The sequence below is a fragment of the Nyctereutes procyonoides genome, unplaced genomic scaffold, assembly GCF_905146905.1.
Source record: "Nyctereutes procyonoides isolate TBG_1078 unplaced genomic scaffold, NYPRO_anot_genome, whole genome shotgun sequence".
NCBI lineage: Eukaryota > Metazoa > Chordata > Mammalia > Carnivora > Canidae > Nyctereutes > Nyctereutes procyonoides.
Genome location: NW_026575051.1, coordinates 21,599,203 through 21,616,619, shown reverse-complemented (window position 1 = coordinate 21,616,619; position 17,417 = coordinate 21,599,203). Strand labels below are relative to the sequence as shown.

At 35.8% G+C, this 17,417-nt stretch overlaps 1 protein-coding gene across 8 annotated transcripts in view; it reads right to left on the bottom strand.

The window, feature by feature from the left end:
- MLIP (muscular LMNA interacting protein) overlaps nucleotides 1-17,417 on the bottom strand; it is a 252,774-nt gene that overhangs the window by 94,746 nt on the left and 140,611 nt on the right. For 5 of the 8 annotated variants that reach the window (XM_055330897.1, XM_055330901.1, XM_055330902.1 and 2 more), the window contains 2 exons: nucleotides 15,563-17,125; nucleotides 2,978-3,049 (listed from right to left, as the gene is read on the bottom strand). In XM_055330897.1, the coding sequence (XP_055186872.1) occupies nucleotides 2,978-3,049; nucleotides 15,563-17,125 (1,635 nt within the window). The remainder of the gene's footprint in view (nucleotides 1-2,977; nucleotides 3,050-15,562; nucleotides 17,126-17,417) is intronic. The other 3 variants (XM_055330899.1, XM_055330898.1, XM_055330904.1) reach the window with 3 other exon arrangements.

Here is a 17,417-nt window from a genome sequence, read left to right as displayed (position 1 = left end):
ACATATTAAAATATGCTTTATATTTATCTCTTCCTATAAAGCCTTCGGTAAGACTTAAGCTAAAAAATGCTTCCTTCCTAAACGTTCATGGGGGGGGGATTACAGAATACAGAATAAGTTTTGATGTAGACAATAAATTACAGAACAGAAGTACCAGAAACCTCATGTCCCCTGCCAACAAAATGTACTCTTTTGAAAATGATGGGCTTCATCTAGGGGTGATTAAAGCTGAAACCAATCCAGTGATTCAATAATAGCTTACTATGTGATTGAAATGGATGCCTCTACTTCAACTGGGAGAAAATTTTGCTTTTAAACAATAGCATTATTTTTAAAAGTGATTCCAGTTCCTCATTAATTATACCATATACAAAATAAAATGTGATATAAAACATCAACCGTGAGTTTAATGCGGTTGTTGAACTGTCTGAATTAAATTTGTTAGTTCTATCTTTAAGACATTTCACAGCATAGACCCTAACAGAATATTGTAATTGGACTGCAGCATCACCCTTTGCTTTAGTTGTGGTGTTCTGTGTGATATTAAAGGGATTTCCAAAAATATTTCAAAGTGTTATTCTTCCCCAAACAGATGAATTTCTGATGATTATACTCTTAATTTTCCTACTCAATTCAGAAATACGTCCTTTTGATTTTAATGGCATAGGATGAGTTCTATTATATAAACAGATGGATAAAAAGACCTAAGTTACCAGATTTAGTTTTTTAAAAACTACAACCATGAAAGGAAATATTCAATATTAGTGAATAAGGAAATAAATGCTGAAAAAAATCTTGAGATAAGACTTTTGTTATTTAAAAATTCTTATGGATTAAGGTTTCTCATTGAGCAACACACAATGTGGGAAAACCAGCAAATAATAAATAAGTAAATTGAAATTATACAAAGACACTAAAGAAAAAACAAACATATGTCATATCTTGTGACCTTTGAACAATTCAAATATGTATGGTCCAAACCAATTTCTCTTAGCCAAGAGATAATTACCCACACTAGTGTTTATACAATAGTCAGTTCTCTCTAGAAAAACACTATTTTAGGTTAGACACCATGATATTTATATTTTGCCATACTATAAATATTAAAGTTTTCCTAAAGAGTTTGTCTTATTCAAAATTTAAAACACTAAAATCTCTCCTATATGAACTTGCATTAGGTTCAATACATAGTAATGTTACCACATACATTTATGAAATGGGTTTGTGATGAAACTGGAAATTAAAGTAATAATTCTTCATTTTCAATGACCAACTAATAGATTATCATCTCTAAAATCCATTTACTTGGAAGAAAAGAGAGCTGGTAGACAGAGATTCTGGAACCAATGATGATATCCAGCCTTATTTTATAAGAGTCTTTCAAGAAGAAGTAACTATTATTTTTCTAAAGAGAAAATTAATATAGTGGTAGCCCACAGGTACAGGAGAATGTACTAGGTTAGGTGAGACAAGAATGATGGAGGGACACCAATAAGCCTGTATTCTCTGTGCCTGGCTGCTGAGAAGGAAAGTTTCTCCACTTCTGTAGAATCACACACTGTAACCATATTTCAGAAATATCCATCTGAAATGGGCAAAGGGTCTGCACTGAGAAAACATTGCACTATGGCTCAACATAACAACCCTAAACAATAGGATAAGGGGAAACTGGTGAAAATGTCACTTCCTGCATTCTCCTGAGCCTCCTGAAATCAGTGATTAGGCCCATCTCATCTTTTCATGAGCTATAAAAGGTAGAAATTCAGAAGAGAAGCTAGAGAAAAAGTCGCAGATCTCTCTGCAATCTAGTGACGCCTCAACCCTTCAGTTGAAAGCATTCAGACATGGACTGAACATAGACTCTGGACCACATGTGCATAAATTGAAATCAGTTTTCAAAGATTATGGTAGAAGAGATGTGGCCCACTAATACCCACTTGTATGCTACTCAGCATCTCCCACTAATTCTTATATTTTAGACAAGAGATCATGCAAAAATTTTATTTCCCAGATCATACTAAAATAAAAGAAAGTAAATTCATAAATCAGTGGTCAAAATACAACCTGGTTGGCAAACATTAACATTTTAACAAATTATGATAACAGTATTTGAAACACTATAATTATACTGAAAAAAATAGGCTTAATGCACTGAGATAAATTGCCTAAATAAATATCATAAAAATAACATGAAATGAATAATTTCATAGGCTTGGTAGTTGATTTCATTTCGATTCTGATATAATCCTCCATTTGGCCTTCATTTGAGCATATGTAATGTGCTTATTAAACAAGAGGCTTTAATTTAATTTACCTACTGAAGCAGAATCCTGTAATTTTGTAATTAATGACTCTTAGTAGCAAATCAAAAATGCCCTAGAGGCATGTGAAAGCAGCTGGGTCACTGGAAGTGATCTCAATCCTCCCTCTCATTCATGAAGGTATCATCAGTAGCTGGTGAGAATGGACAGAGTTTTAGCCCATGTTAGGATCTAAGGGGCAAAGCTAAGTTGGATACTCAGCTAACATGTTTCTACCCTGTAGAAGCCACTACTAGTCACCAAGTCTTGACCAAACTGGCCAGATGTCCTCATGCAACCCCATTTCCCCTCTACACTTTTGATCAATGTGAAAAGAGGTGGAAGCTCTTGAATATAACAACCACTTAATATTCCAAAGGACAGAGATCTATCCAAATCTGAATTAAATTTCCCAGGCCTGCTTTACATTGGACTGAACAATTCTAAGCTCATATTTAGCCTCTGGTGATAAATCAGTGATGTCTCAAATTCTATTCACCAAGATGCTTTCATCATGTCATTCTAAACTAAGAACTAAAATAAATAAAATAAAATAAAATAATAAAATAAGAACAACATTTTAGTAAAAGCAGAACTTCAAAACAGACATTTCAGAACATATAACAAAAATGACACTAAAAACATAAAATTGCCTCTGCTTTTGAGCCAACACTGACCTTCTGTTCCAAAAGCAATGTGTTTGTAGGGATTGCTGCAAAAGCCTTGTAGCTTGACTTGGTCTTGTATTGCTAGAATGAGTAACCAGAAAGCAAGAGTGGAGATGAAAAAGGAGAAGAATAGAACATAATTTTAGACTAGTTTTGCCAAGTTAAATGACATGTTATCAAATGAAGAAAACAATTACTACAACTTGTTTTTGACAGAAAAAATTAGCTTACCATGTTAATATTTTATTAGAATGAGAAACAAAGAAATATCACAGTAAAATATCAGCCTAGGGATTATAGACAATTATGTGCTATATAGTCTCAGAACTTAAAAACATCCATTTCTACAAAGTTACATATAAATTTCTCATGAGTAGTATGTTGCTCATAAGAGTACTAGCCTACAAACATGGGTGGGATGTTTTTGGTTTTTTGCTTCATTCTCAAAGGAAAAGGATTCTGGGATGCCTGGGTGGCTCAGTGGCTGAGCATCTGTTTTTGGCTCAGGGAGTGATCCCAGAGTCCCGGGATTGAGTCCCACATCAGGCTCCCTGCATGGAGTCTGCTTCTCTCTCTGCCTGTGTCTCTGTTTCTCTCTCTGCATCTCTCATGAATAAATCAATAAAATATTTTTAAATGAAAGGGATTCTTTTTTATAGTACCATAATTAACTAACATTTTGCCTATAAATTTTATTGAACCCTTGGTATATTTTCTTGCATCATTCATAAAAGCAAGAGTCAGAATACCTAAAATTTAGCAGCAATGTTTAATAAGTAGCATATTTTGAATAGAAGTAATATCAGCAATTTAACTCCATAATGAAAAAGCTAGAAAGCCAAACTTTTGATCTTAAACACTTTTTAAAATTTCATCATTTCTTGCTCTTCTTAATGCAGTGATATTAATGAATCAAATGATAAAACATCCTGACTTTTAAATAAAACTCAGAGTAATATAGGTCAGTTTTGTGGAGTATTTGAAAGAGAGAGTTGAGCATGAGGAAGTTGTGTAAATCATAATACTATCATAATCAAAAGCCCCAGTTTTGATATTGCTCTGGGTCCCAAGCTGCTTAATCAAGGTCAAGGCTGCCATCTCTTCAAAAGTCCCTGTCTCAGACAGTTTCCCCAGGGGCCCAGAGCCAGCTAGAAATTGGCACATGGTTCCAAGCTGTCCTAGCCCCCTGGGCAGACCACAGGATCTATAGAAGACATGATAGTCAAATAAAACAAAGTCTTGAGTTTTATGAATATAATTGAAGTAATATTCTATTGAAATGATGTGAGGAAAGTAAGATAACACACTCATTTTCCTTAGAAAGGAAGGGTGAGGTAGAGAAAAATCATAATGCCAGCCCTGGAGGAAAAGTCTCAGGTCCCTTCAAGCCCTCGTGTCTATATTAACCCTATACTGCTATAGTCCCCATATGACATATTTTGGGTAATGACTGAAAATGAAATGCATTCTCTTTGTGAAGAATAATGTCTGGCACTCATTAATAAGCAAATTATATACATTGCCTCATTTAGTTTTACAGAAGCCCTATAGCTAAAGAACCGTTAGGGAAAGGAGGCATGGTATGGTCAGGTGACTTGTCTAAGTTACACAGCCTGTAAAGAACAGAAATAGGTTTGGAACCCAGGCCTGTTTGGATCCAATATCCATACTTTCTCCATAAGATAATATTTTTTTCTCAAAGAAAATCTAAACAGACAAAGAATGCATAACAATATATCAATACTCCATGATGGTTTTATGAATACTTAATTGCAATGATAGGTTGAATAATAATAATAGCTAACAATTACCATGAGCCAGGAACTACTCTGAAAGCTTTATGTGTATTATCTCATTTAATCACCACAACCAACCTATTAGGTAGATTCTATATCATATCCAGTTTATAAATGGAAACTAAAATACACAGATGTTAAGTAACTTATCCAAAGCCACAAGGTACTAAGACATAGCTGGGATTTGGATGTAGATATGCCAATCAACAACTGTGCACTTATGCACCATAGGCCCTTGCCTCTCATGTCAGTATACACAACCATTTACATAGTTTGTTCTTCTATCCCCAACTGCCTTAAAATATATAGTTGGACAAGTCTGTACAAAGAGATATATTGTTATTGCACACATAATGCCATAGAATCTTAGACTTAGATGTGATATTGAAGGCCATTGGTTCAACCCCCTCATCCAAGACATGAATCTCTCTGATCAGTCTGTTCAGCCACCACGTGAATACTTGCTTACCTCCTAAGACAGCATTTGTAAGTCTAATTGTTAGAAGTGGTACAAAATTCTCCCTTACATTGAGCCAAAATATGCTTCCTGCTAACTTACTCCATCGGTCCCTCGTCCCCACCTTGGAATGATGATACATGTAAAGAGTTCAATTCTGTATGAGAGTTGTACTGCTATTTCCACACCTCCCCCGCCCTTATTGATCCTCAATTAAAGAATGTCACTATCCTCATCACTTTCTTCTGTCAATATTCCTTTAAATTTTGACAAGGTGCATATTGGGGTATCTGGCTCTGTCAATTAAGCATCTGACTCCTGACTTTGGCTTGGGTCATGATCTCAAGGTCATGAGATCAGGCAATGCTTAGTGTGGAGCCTACTTAGGAGTAGGAGCTTCTCTCTCTACCCCTCCCCCACTCACCCACACAAACACACACTCTCTAAATAAATAAAATCTTTTTTTAAAAAGTGTATGCTGAGTGAAGTAAGTCAATCGGAGAAGGACAAACAGTGTATGTTCTCACTCATTTGGGGAATATGAATAATAGTGAAGGGGAATATAAGGGAAGGGAGAAGAAATGTGTGGGAGATATCAGAAAGGGACACAGAACATAAAGACTTCTAACTCTGGGAAATGAACTAGGGGTGGTGGAAGGGGAGGAGGGCGGGGGGTGGGGGTGAATGGGTGACGGGCACGGAGGGGGACACTTGACGGGATGAGCACTGGGTGTTATTCTGTATGTTGGTAAATTGAACACCAATAAAAATTAATTTATAAAAAAAAATAAAATAAAAAGTGTATGTTTAACTAGATGTAGTTTTAACACAAAGTAGAATATAGTCGCCTTTATGATATCAACAACAACCCAATTAATACAATGAAGATGATAATATTTGGAGCTTTCTCCTTGTTTTTTGTGGTAAGTTTAGAATATACAGGAGAGTGAAGTTGGAGTCATTTCACATTTTTGGACCACACTGAGTGTACTACCACCTTAAATCCCTAATGCTTTCATTTCTCTCTCTCTCTCTTTTTTTTAACATTTGTTGAAATTAAACTCCATCCTGTAATGATGTTTGTTTGTTTCTCTAAATCCCAAAATAGTACTTTAGGCACCATCTCTACCCAGTTTCACCTGATTAGTTTTGGTTTGTTATTATAAACTATGAAGATAAGAATTTTTATATTAGTTCATGTGCCATTTTGTTAGGCAAGTCATTTTTATCTTCATTCAAGTCATATACCAAGGATAGGGAGCTCTTGCCTCCTGGATTCTACCGACCTGGTGGACATCAATTTATCCTGTAAGTCTATTTGTATATGAAAGTTCAACTAATGGATTCATTCAACAAAATATTATTGAGTATCTACTTTGTGACTTACATTTCTCTAAATATTAGAGATTCAGCAGTGAACAAAACATCCAAAGCCATTACTCTCTAGAGCTTACACCCTAATAAACAGAGACAAACTACAAGAAAAAAATAAGAAAGCAAAAGTCATAGTGAGATAAATAATTCACAGAAAATTAAAACAGAGTGCTGGAATAGAAAGTGCCCTCAAGGATGCTTTAGATTAGGCACTCAGAATACATGCGAGTTCACAGAAATATGTCATTACACATCCCATATCTCTCCTTATTCATGATATCATAAAAAAAAATCACAAAAGCTGAACTTGAGAGGCAATTCAATAAACATTCATAGCTTGAAGAAAATGTCTGGCTTTCAGTCATAACTGCTTTTGGAAACAATCACAAAGAATATAGGCAATGATTTTCAGAATTTACCTTCCCTTTTTTGTGAAAAATAAAAAATATGGCTCAACTTCTTTTTCCAGCAAATCTCCTAGTTCCCATCATTTACAATAGAAGTAGAAATTTCATCTGTTTGAGATACAATTAGCTAGACCAGAAGATATGAATTTAGAGCATATAGATGTTTCCTTCTCATTCCTCATCTATTGGACTTTATGTGTCTTTAAGGCATATGTAGTCTTTCTTTTTCAACAAGAATGTGAAAATCATTCTTGTTGATACTAGAGATATTTTTGGGGTTCACTATATTTCTTCAGGTTTCTCTTAACAATATTCTAATTTAGAACATATTTCTTCTTTAGCATTGCAAGTCTTCCAGGTGTTAAATTAAATTTATTGGTTTCCCTTCCTTGGTTTAAAATTACAAATCATAGGGATCCCTGGGTGGCTCAGCAGTTTAGCGCCTGTCTTCGGCCCAGGGCGTGATCCTGGAGTCCCAGGATCGAGTCCCATATCAGGGTCCCTGCCTGGAGCCTGCTTCTCCCTCTGCCTATATCTCTGCCTCTCTCTCTCTCCCTGTCTCTCATGAATAAATAAATAAAAACTTTTTAAAAAATTAAAAAAACAAAATTGCAAATCACTCTAGTCAAGGTAAATATAACTTGAATAATAAGTTGTGGTGTTACAGGATGGAATCACTGTCAGTTGATCAAAGAAGGTAGAACTGACTAGCCTGACCCCAAATCCAGCAAAAAATTTTATCTCTTCAATTTATAATCTATGCTTTGGTCAACATTCAAAAAATATTTCTTTCCTTTTTTACTTTTTATTTTTTTAAAGATTTTATTTCTTTATTTAGTTGAGAGATAGCAAGAGCAAGCAAGAGAGAGCACAAGCAGGGGGAGGGGCAGAGAGAGAAGCAGACTCCCTGCTGAGCTTGGAACACAATGCACAGCTGGATCCCAAGACCCTGAAATCATGACCGGAGTTGAAGGCAGATGCTTAACCTACTGAGCCACCCACGGGCCCCTCCCCCCTTTTTTAAGAGAGACAGAGTATATTCATTTGGCAAGGAGGGGCAGAGGGAGAGGGAGAGAGAGAATCTTGAGCAGACTCCACCCTCAGTGTAGAGCTCAATTTCATGAGCCTAAAATCATAATCTGGGCTGAAATCAAGAGTCAGATACTTAACCAACCAAGTCACCTAGGTAGCCCCATAAATATCCACTATATGACAAATTCAGGGTAAAATTTAGGTTTAGAAAAGGAAATGATATTTTAATACATACGTTTATCAGAGCTAATGCTATTTATAAATTCTATTTATCCTAGATAATTGCAACATAAATCCTGTCCCCTAGGGGGACAGCAAGAACATATCTTTCCCTTTCAGAAAATATTTCTCATCACTATCCTATCTGCTGCTGATGCCTAAAATTCCACCACAGGATCCAGTAATAAAGGCCCAGGAGATCTCAAAGCAAACTACACTAGTTGCCTAGTAAAATTTGAACTCATGGTGGTACTCTAAGTATTAGTGAAGGGCAGAACCTCAGATTACATGAACAACAAGAGAGAATCCTGGCAGAAAGCCTTCCTACCACCATGGCCAACTTCTTTTTCCTGATATATCCATGAGTAGAAATGAGAGCATTGCTCAGATGTACACTTCCTGCTCATCAATGACCATGCTCTGCCTGAGTCAGAATTTCCCTGAGACAAAAGCTCAGCCCACGCCCTGATCCAACTCACAGAAGGAAATTGCCCAGATATCTCCCTTACACTTGGATTACTGGGAGAGCACAATCTTTATAATGATCCTGAGAACTGAATCAGTGGGGAAGTGGTGGGGGATAGAGGAAAGGGATAAATTTCCCTGAACAACTCTCTTTCCAGGACCCTACTCCATGGGTGATTTACTTTTTGTGTTTCTAGTACTCTAAACATACAATATGTTATTGTATTACAATATTTCGGCATCCCTATTAGCCTGATAGAAAATATCTTCTCTAAAAGAACTATTATTTCTAATATACCATCCTGATAAAGAACAGTTTTTGATAAATATTTGTTGATTTAAAGTGAGGTATTTTATTGAAAGCTACAGTAAGATTTAGAGGACATGAAGAACAAAATTTTAGTTCTTATCTACTATTCATGTCTTAGACACAGTTGGCTGATTAGAGACCCTCTTCTCCCTTCCAAGTACACCCTAAAGGCATTTCATGTTTATTTTTCAAAGTCTTTCAGTGATGTGAACTTCCACGATTAGAACTCATAACCTTGAATCCCTATTGTTTTTTTTTTTTTTTTTTTTTGTAAATCCCCTTTTGGGGTTAAACTGCACAAGCCCCTCCCTGAATTAAAATGAAAATACTCCTCAAGGAGTAAAAAAAGAATATTTTGTCAATCACTGACACTTGAGTGTGAATCACTGCCAAACTCAATTCAGAAAGGCTAGATGGAGAGAAGCAAAGGGAGTGAGACACTGAATTGGTTGGTACATAGATATAAGTGGTAACAGGAAAGGGAGAATCTTGGAAAATCTAGAATCTCCACAAAGGCATCAAAAATTGTGTACAAAACAGTGGGACAAAAAGAAAAAGAAAACAAGAAAATGCATATATCTAGTTTAAATTATTTTACCATTTCACAAAGGATTGTGAATGTTGGGCAGCCCGGGTGGCTCAGCGGTTTAGCGCCACCTTCAGCCCAGGGCCTGATCCTGGAGATCCAGGATGGAGTCCCACGTCAGGCTCTCTGCATGGAGCCTGCTTCTCCCTCTGCCTGTGTCTCTACCTCTCTCCCTCTCTCTCTGTGTGTCTCTCAGGAATAAATAAATAAAATCTTTAAAAAGAAAAAGGATTGTGAATGTTTGTTACCCTACCTACAAAATATGTACAGATATATGATCTTCATCTTCACCACTGGAACCACACCAAAGCCTTCATCATCACTTGCTTGGATTATTCCAACAGATTCCTAAGGTAATTTCCACTTTCACCTTCTTACAGTTTTTTCTTAACATGGCAGCCACATAGACATGATTGTGCCAATTATCTATTCAAAACTCTCCAATGGCTTCTTACTCAAATTAAAAAGCAAAGACTAAGTGGCCCACAAGATCTCACAGGCCCCAGCTTGCAGTTACATGTGTCTCTGACAACCCCAACTTCCTCATACAAATCTACTCTTTCCACACTGGCTCCTCTATCTTTGCTGAGCACTCTGTCATCAGCTATTTTTCCTGACTATATTCTTTTAAGGCACATCACCTCTTTGGATGTCACCTTCCCAAAGAAATCTATCTTGACCACCCAATATTAATTTGTGACACTATTCCTTACCCTGCTATACTTTTCTCCATACCATGTATGACCTGCTAACACACAAGAAAATTTACTTATGGCAGTGCAGAGGTGGTAGTGGTAATTACTGATTATTTCTTTTTCCACCCAAGAATATAAACTTTCTGTAAGCAAGCATTTTTGCAAATTTATTTACTGCAACATCCTGACTTTGAAACGTGCCTTGTACATAATAAGCACCTGATGAATGTGTCTATTGAACGAATGATTTCCTTGAACCAGATCAACTATTTTAGCCCATTGAGGTACATTCCATATTACTAATTTCCCTAATTACATGTGGATCAGCAGAAATGGAGAGAATCACATAGAGACTGCCATCACCAATTTTTCAATGTGATGTATTTGGAAATGTTTTGATGCCTTCAAGGAATGAGAGTTTATAAATAAAGAACCAACTATAAATGTTCATGAAATATTAAAATGCTCCCAACTGACTCCCAAGCCATGCATCCAAATAGCTTTAAGGTTGGGGCAAGCACGCCATTGGAGCCCTCACAGTTAAAAAGAGCTTCAAACCATCTTCAGTTAATGGCAAATGTTTGAAGTTTTGAGGTAATAGCCTCCAATCTCTGTATGGAATACCATGGTAATTCCCTGGGAGAAAAATTTTAACTATTTTATAAATGAAGACCAAATATATTAGGAACTCAAATACAACTCCAGGAATTAGTTTTAATGATATTCAGGCTTTCCTATGGAACAGAAATATCTCAACAATGTAGATGTTAATCAGAGTAGACTGAGCATCATTGATGGAGATTCTCATTCTGTTTAGGGCCATGATTATACTGTAAAATAATACTTTAACACTACATCTGAAATTAAAATATATCAATTATATCATACTAATGCAGATTCAAAACCTTAAGATTCTACCTATGAAAAAGAAATATCAAATATGCTTCATATCTGAATTTAGCTCAGTATACTCTAGCTGTTCCATTTTATTTCAATATCAAAGGACAGTAGGGCCCACACTTTGAACTAATACCCTTCATGCATTCATGTTTTAATTTGATGGCCATTTGTATTCTAGGACCTCTTTTGGGATCTGGCACTGAGTGAAGCTGATCTAAATCTGAAGCTCTTGACTTCAAAGAGAGCACTGTGCTTGGATTAGCACCACAGTGGAAGAAGCAAGACAAGAAACAACCCATAGACGCATATGAATTCTTTGATATCCCAAAGCTTTTGTCTATTTCCTCATGAATCTATGAAATAATCTGAGCAATTCAAACAAAACTAGTCAAACATCAAAGGAAACTAGGATAAAATTTATCTATTCCAGTATGCATTTTAATGAATTTTTATACTTAAGTTACAATTCCTGCAAATAATAGCTTGCAATAAAAAAAATGTAGGTGGATTTTTACATGGAAAGATAATAGCAAGAAGCTAGGAAAAAATAAATATAACTAAGAACAGCATGTCTCAGAAAGCAACTATTTTTGCAGAAGTGATAAATTCTGCCCATTATAAGAAACATTTTTTTTCAAAAAGTAAGTAAAATAGATATAATTATTCTTCATATTTTCGTGTTCATCAAATTTATCATGCACTTCTATAAACTGAATTTTTAACTTGAAAATTTTAAAAAGTAAACAAAAAATAAAGCAAATGCTGAAAAGTCTTCAATATTGGGAACAGTAAGTGAGCTTGGAGAGAACAGATCTTCAACACACTTGATTTTAGGACAAAAAAGACCTTGACTTGATCAAAAGCCCTCTGGGCTTACTATCCTCCAACTCTCCAAAAATAGGAAAAAACATGAACAAAGCAGAGTGAACCACAAACAGAAACACTTTGAAAAAGCCTCTGGAGTAAAATCACTTTTCACAAAGATAATGAATAATTTAATTATATGGTACTATGGTTCAAGAAATAATTGTTAATAAATTCAGGAGACAGTAATGTTTATATCATCAGGTTGTTTTTAATATATAACAAATTAATTCCATAACCACACATATGTATTGAAAAGGTAATCACCAGGTCATTATACATAAGATTCTTAAATTTAGAATTATAGGAAAATGTTAGATTTTCTCTATCCCATTTGCTTTGAAAGTTTAAAATACACGACTAAATAATCTCTAAAAATACATTTTTAAATGACCTAAACATTATAGAAATTGATAATCCTGATTATTCCATAATGATGATTTCCTTCATAAGAATTACAAGACTAAGATGATAATTAATATGAGTTATTGCTTCTGTGTTTTGGATATAATATGGAAAAAATAATATTACTAACTTTATAAGATCATAAAAAGTATAACTGACAGTCTCTTTTAATTTTTAATTTGTATGTTTTGTATAGTTCTTATATCACAGATGGCATATGTTATCTGTTAAGATAATTATGATTACAATTATCACTATTTGATGATAAGACCAATCATCTTATGTCTCTTCACATGCTCCTCTGGGTTCATCTTCTGTATATTTGGTCAGGTTATTTACTGTTTCTGAAATGCTAGCTCCTTCCCTCTTCATTAACTAAATCCTAAACATTTCCAGCAGGCCTGACATTTATTATAACTTCTCTCACTAGCCATACCCCATAATTATACTTCTATAATATTGAATTCAGTGAACAATTATATATTATCTATATTACACTATGTTAATATTGCCTTATACTTGTTTTCAAGTTTTACTGTAAATTTAATAACCCCATATAGCTTTTCCACATTATGTATATATATTTTTTCTTCTGCTGAAAAATACTTTTTTTAAAGACAAAGAATTATCACTTACTTTCCTTAAAACATACATACACACAAACACATATCCCCCAAAAAGCTGGTATAGTGGTGGGCATTCAGCAAGTGTTTTCTACATGCTTGTTAAGTTGAATTGTATTGAAACATCATTAACAAGATTATGTGGGTTGTTTATCTTTCCTGTTTTAACTTCATCATTCAAACAGTGACGGAGTTGAACACAATTTCCATGGAATTTAGAAGCTCTCAAACTGTTATTTTAATGCATTGAACTAAAAGTCGCAATCCCTTCCCAATACAGGCACTTTCATAATCTTATTGTATTTATACAACAATAATACAGGAACTTTCATAATTTTATTTTATTTATACAACAATAACTAAATTCTGGTTCTATAAGATCCACATCCTAATTACTTGAGAATAGCTGGGAAGCTGGTATGCTCTAGAGCAGAGTTGCCCTTCTACCAGGAAAAGTGAACTCTATGGATCACACCTTCAAATATTTCCCTTCTCATATTAAAATAAATGGCAGTCTCTCAAGTGTTGGGGTTTTTAAGTGTTTTCATTTGAAATATAGTTGACACACAATGTTACATTAGTTTCAGGTGTACAACATGGTGCTTCAAATCTCTATCTGTTATGCTATGCCTACCACAAGTATAGCCACCATCTGTCACCAAAAGACACTATTATAATACTATTGACTATATACCTTATGATGTACCTTTTATTCTCATTATTTAATCATTCCATAATTGGAAACCTATGTCTCCCACTCCCCTTCATCCATTTTTCCCATCCTCTTCCTCTCTTCCCTCTGGCAACCATCAATTTGTCCTCTGTATTTACAGGTCTGATTCTGCTTCTGGTTTCTCTTATAATTTCTTTTCCTTTTTAGATTCTACATATTAGTGAAACCATATGGCAATATGTCTTTCTCAGTCTGGCTTATTTCACTTAGCATAGTATAAATCTATCCACGTTGTTGCAAATGGCAAGATCTCATCCTTTGTGTGGCTACATAATACTCCTCTGTGTGTGTGTGTGTGTGTATATGTGGTATTACATCTTCTTTATACTTTCATCTGTTGATAGACACTTAGGTTGCTTTCATATCTTGGTTACCATAAATAATGCTGCAATAAGCATAGGGTGCCTATATCTTTCCAAAGTAGTTTTTCCCTCCATTGGGTAAATATCCAGTAGTTGAATTATTGAATTATATGGTATTTCTATTTTTAATTTTTTGAGGAACCTCCATACTACTTTCAACAGTGGTTGTAATAATTTATATTCCCACCAACAGTGCATGGTACCATCCATAATGTTTTACCTACATGTGGAATCTCAAAACAAAGCAAAAAAAAAAAAAAAAACAGATTCTTAAATACAGAGAAGAAACTAGTGGTTGTCAGAGGGGGTGAAGTACAAACTTCTGGTTATAAAATATGTAAGCCACAAAGATGAAAATACAGTATAGAAAATAATGCTGTGGGGCTGTTCTCTTGGATCTCTTTATTTTAATAATATTGTATGGTAACTACACTTATCACAGTGACCACTGAGCAATGTAGAAAATTGTTAAATCAATTTGTTGTACAGATGAAGCTAATGTAACATTGTATGTTGATTATACTTCAGTAATAAAAAGAAAAAATAAAATAAATAAAAATGATCAATCAATCAATCCCAGTGTTACACTCTTGCTGAATGGGCTGCTTCAGAGCATTTAGAAGCCAGTATTTCTCCTCTCTTAATTCAATTTCCTTATACTCAGCCTACTCATCCTTTCTGTTTTTTCATAATTCCTAAGTATTTAGTGTTCAAAATAAATCAAATATAATATTCATATATTAAAAAAATTCTATTCCCTTTTATCCTCTATGTATATAGCTAAATCCATATTGGTATGGATTTGAGGAGGTATGAGGAACAACAAAGAAATCAACCTGATAAAAAGGGAAAATTTATAATAAATGAAATAGAAAGGAAATAGAAAGTTTTCAATTTGCCTTGGTAAGAATATGGACCTAGATCTAGGGTCATATTCCAGTTTACACTGATCCTGTCTACTATTCTATCAGCATAGAATATTTCTATGGACAATTGGGTCCATGTAATTAAGCAATCAGAAATGTATCATATTCTCAAGTCTGAGCCAGCTACCTTAAATCCCATCTTTGCAATCAATAACTCATATTACACCTAAAAAAAAAATGCCCTTGGAGCCAGCCATGGATATAAGAAGATACCATAATAGGAGGAATTGAAATATCAGAGTTTTACCAAAACATGCACATTTTAAAATAGATTATAATTCACCTCCACATTTATATATACCAAATCTTAGCCCCAATTATACTTTCTATAGCTCCAGTAGGAAAAGCATGAATATCATAATTACCTTTCCCCTGGAAAAAAAGATTCTCCCGCATTTCAAAATAAGCATGCACCATGCAACGTGCAAAAAAAAAAATACCTTGGGTTTCTTATTTTCAGGGCCTGTTGACATGGGCAATGCACAAGGTGAAATCAGCTCCTTGGTTCTTGTTAGAGAGATGGGAGGTGATGGGGTTGAAACAGATGACCTGTGGTTTGATATGGAGCTTTCAGATTTTCCAAGTCTTGAAGGTAAGGTACCACTGCTACAATTTGGGTACAGTGTTGAAGGACTGAGTTGGAGCGGCTGAATGGGCAGATTAGCATGAGGGAAAGGGGAAGACCCCAATTTGGAAAGAGAAGCAGAGCTAGCACTGGAGACAGGGGGTGAAGGAGCTGTTAAAGGATTCTGCCCCTGGCCAGCTAGCTGTGAGGCTGTTCTCTTGGATCTGTTTATCAGGTTTGAAAGAGCTGGAGAAGGATAGAAACATTTCTCTGGAGAGGAGAGCATGGCCCTTTGGTTAGTGGGAGGAGATAGAGAAGATAATGCAGAGGAGGCTGATGTAGAATGTATGTGAATATTCCTGGGCTTTTCTGGACCCCTGAGGTCAGCATCCTGTTTGCCCTTCAAAGAAAGAGAGGGAACACTTGGAGGAACAGGAGGAAGACCCGTAGAACTTGATGTATCAGTCTGTAGCAGAGAGAGTGTTGGGTTACTTTTTAAAGAAGTGGGTGATGTTTTCTCTACTTTCAAAGAAGCAAGACTACTACTGTCATGTTTTGTGGGAGAAAGGGAACATGCCTGAGAAAGGGGAGCAGATTTAGCCAAAAGGGGTAAGTGAAAGGATTGCTGGCTAAGTTCAGAAGCCTGTTGCTCTGGAGACTCTGCTCTCAGGGAGCAACTAGAGAGAGATTTCTTAGGTGTGGGTGAGGTTTGTTTTACTTTTTGATCCAGTGTGAGTGTGGAAGAAGCCAAGGAGTTGAGAGAGAAAGTGGGACAGGATGCAGGAGAAAACGGTCTTTGGTGAGAAGGGTTTGACTTGAGGATGGCCGTGAGCAGGGAAAGCCGGGAGGGCACTGGGGATTTCACCCCTGACTTCGAGAGATTTCCACTAGATGACACTTGGCTACAGATAATGGAAGAAGAGCCATGGAAAGAGGTGGTAAATGGTTTGGGACTTGGAGAGAGTGAATGTGTGACAATACGGACTGGTATGTATGAGCCCAAATTAGACTTCAGGGAAGCACTGGAGGATGGTGAAGCAGAAGTGGTTCTCGGACTTTCTCTGGGGCTAAGGACATGCGAGGTGAAAGCTGTTGTCTTCTTCAGAACTTCAGATGCCCGTCCATGTTTCTGATCTGCTTCTCTTGGACTGGATAAATTAGAACCTGATAACTGAGTGGAATGAGGAAACTGTGTCGTCGAGGAGGTGCCCTTCGATGCAATAAAGGGTGAGGAGTGAGCAGAGGTTTGGAAATACGTAGTTGTTTCTTCCACCAAGGCCCCACTGACATCCAGCCTCCTAGTGTGGAACTCCTCTAGCACAGAGGCTCCGTCGAGGTTAACTGGGTCAGGTGGCGTTTTCTGATTAGTTGGAGAAACAAAGGAGAAAGCAGGTGGTTTACAGGTAAGATGCTCAGAGGTAGTGGGAGAAGAAGTTAACTAGAGGAAAAAGAAATAGACAGATTGTAATAGGACATTATTTGTGAAACTATCAAAATATTCTTGTTGTTTGTGTGTTTATGCAAACAGTCCTTCTATTAGTTTATACAAAACAGGTACCTAAGCCTCCATAAAAATGGAGGAAATTCTGTTGCACTAATGAGGCATTGCTTTAAATTTGAAATGAAATATAAAAAACTGTGAAGTCTTATATTTTATGCCTCATTTATTCCCTGGAAGAACATCGATATAGAATTGTATATCCATGTTTCCATTTGGAAACTAATTCACT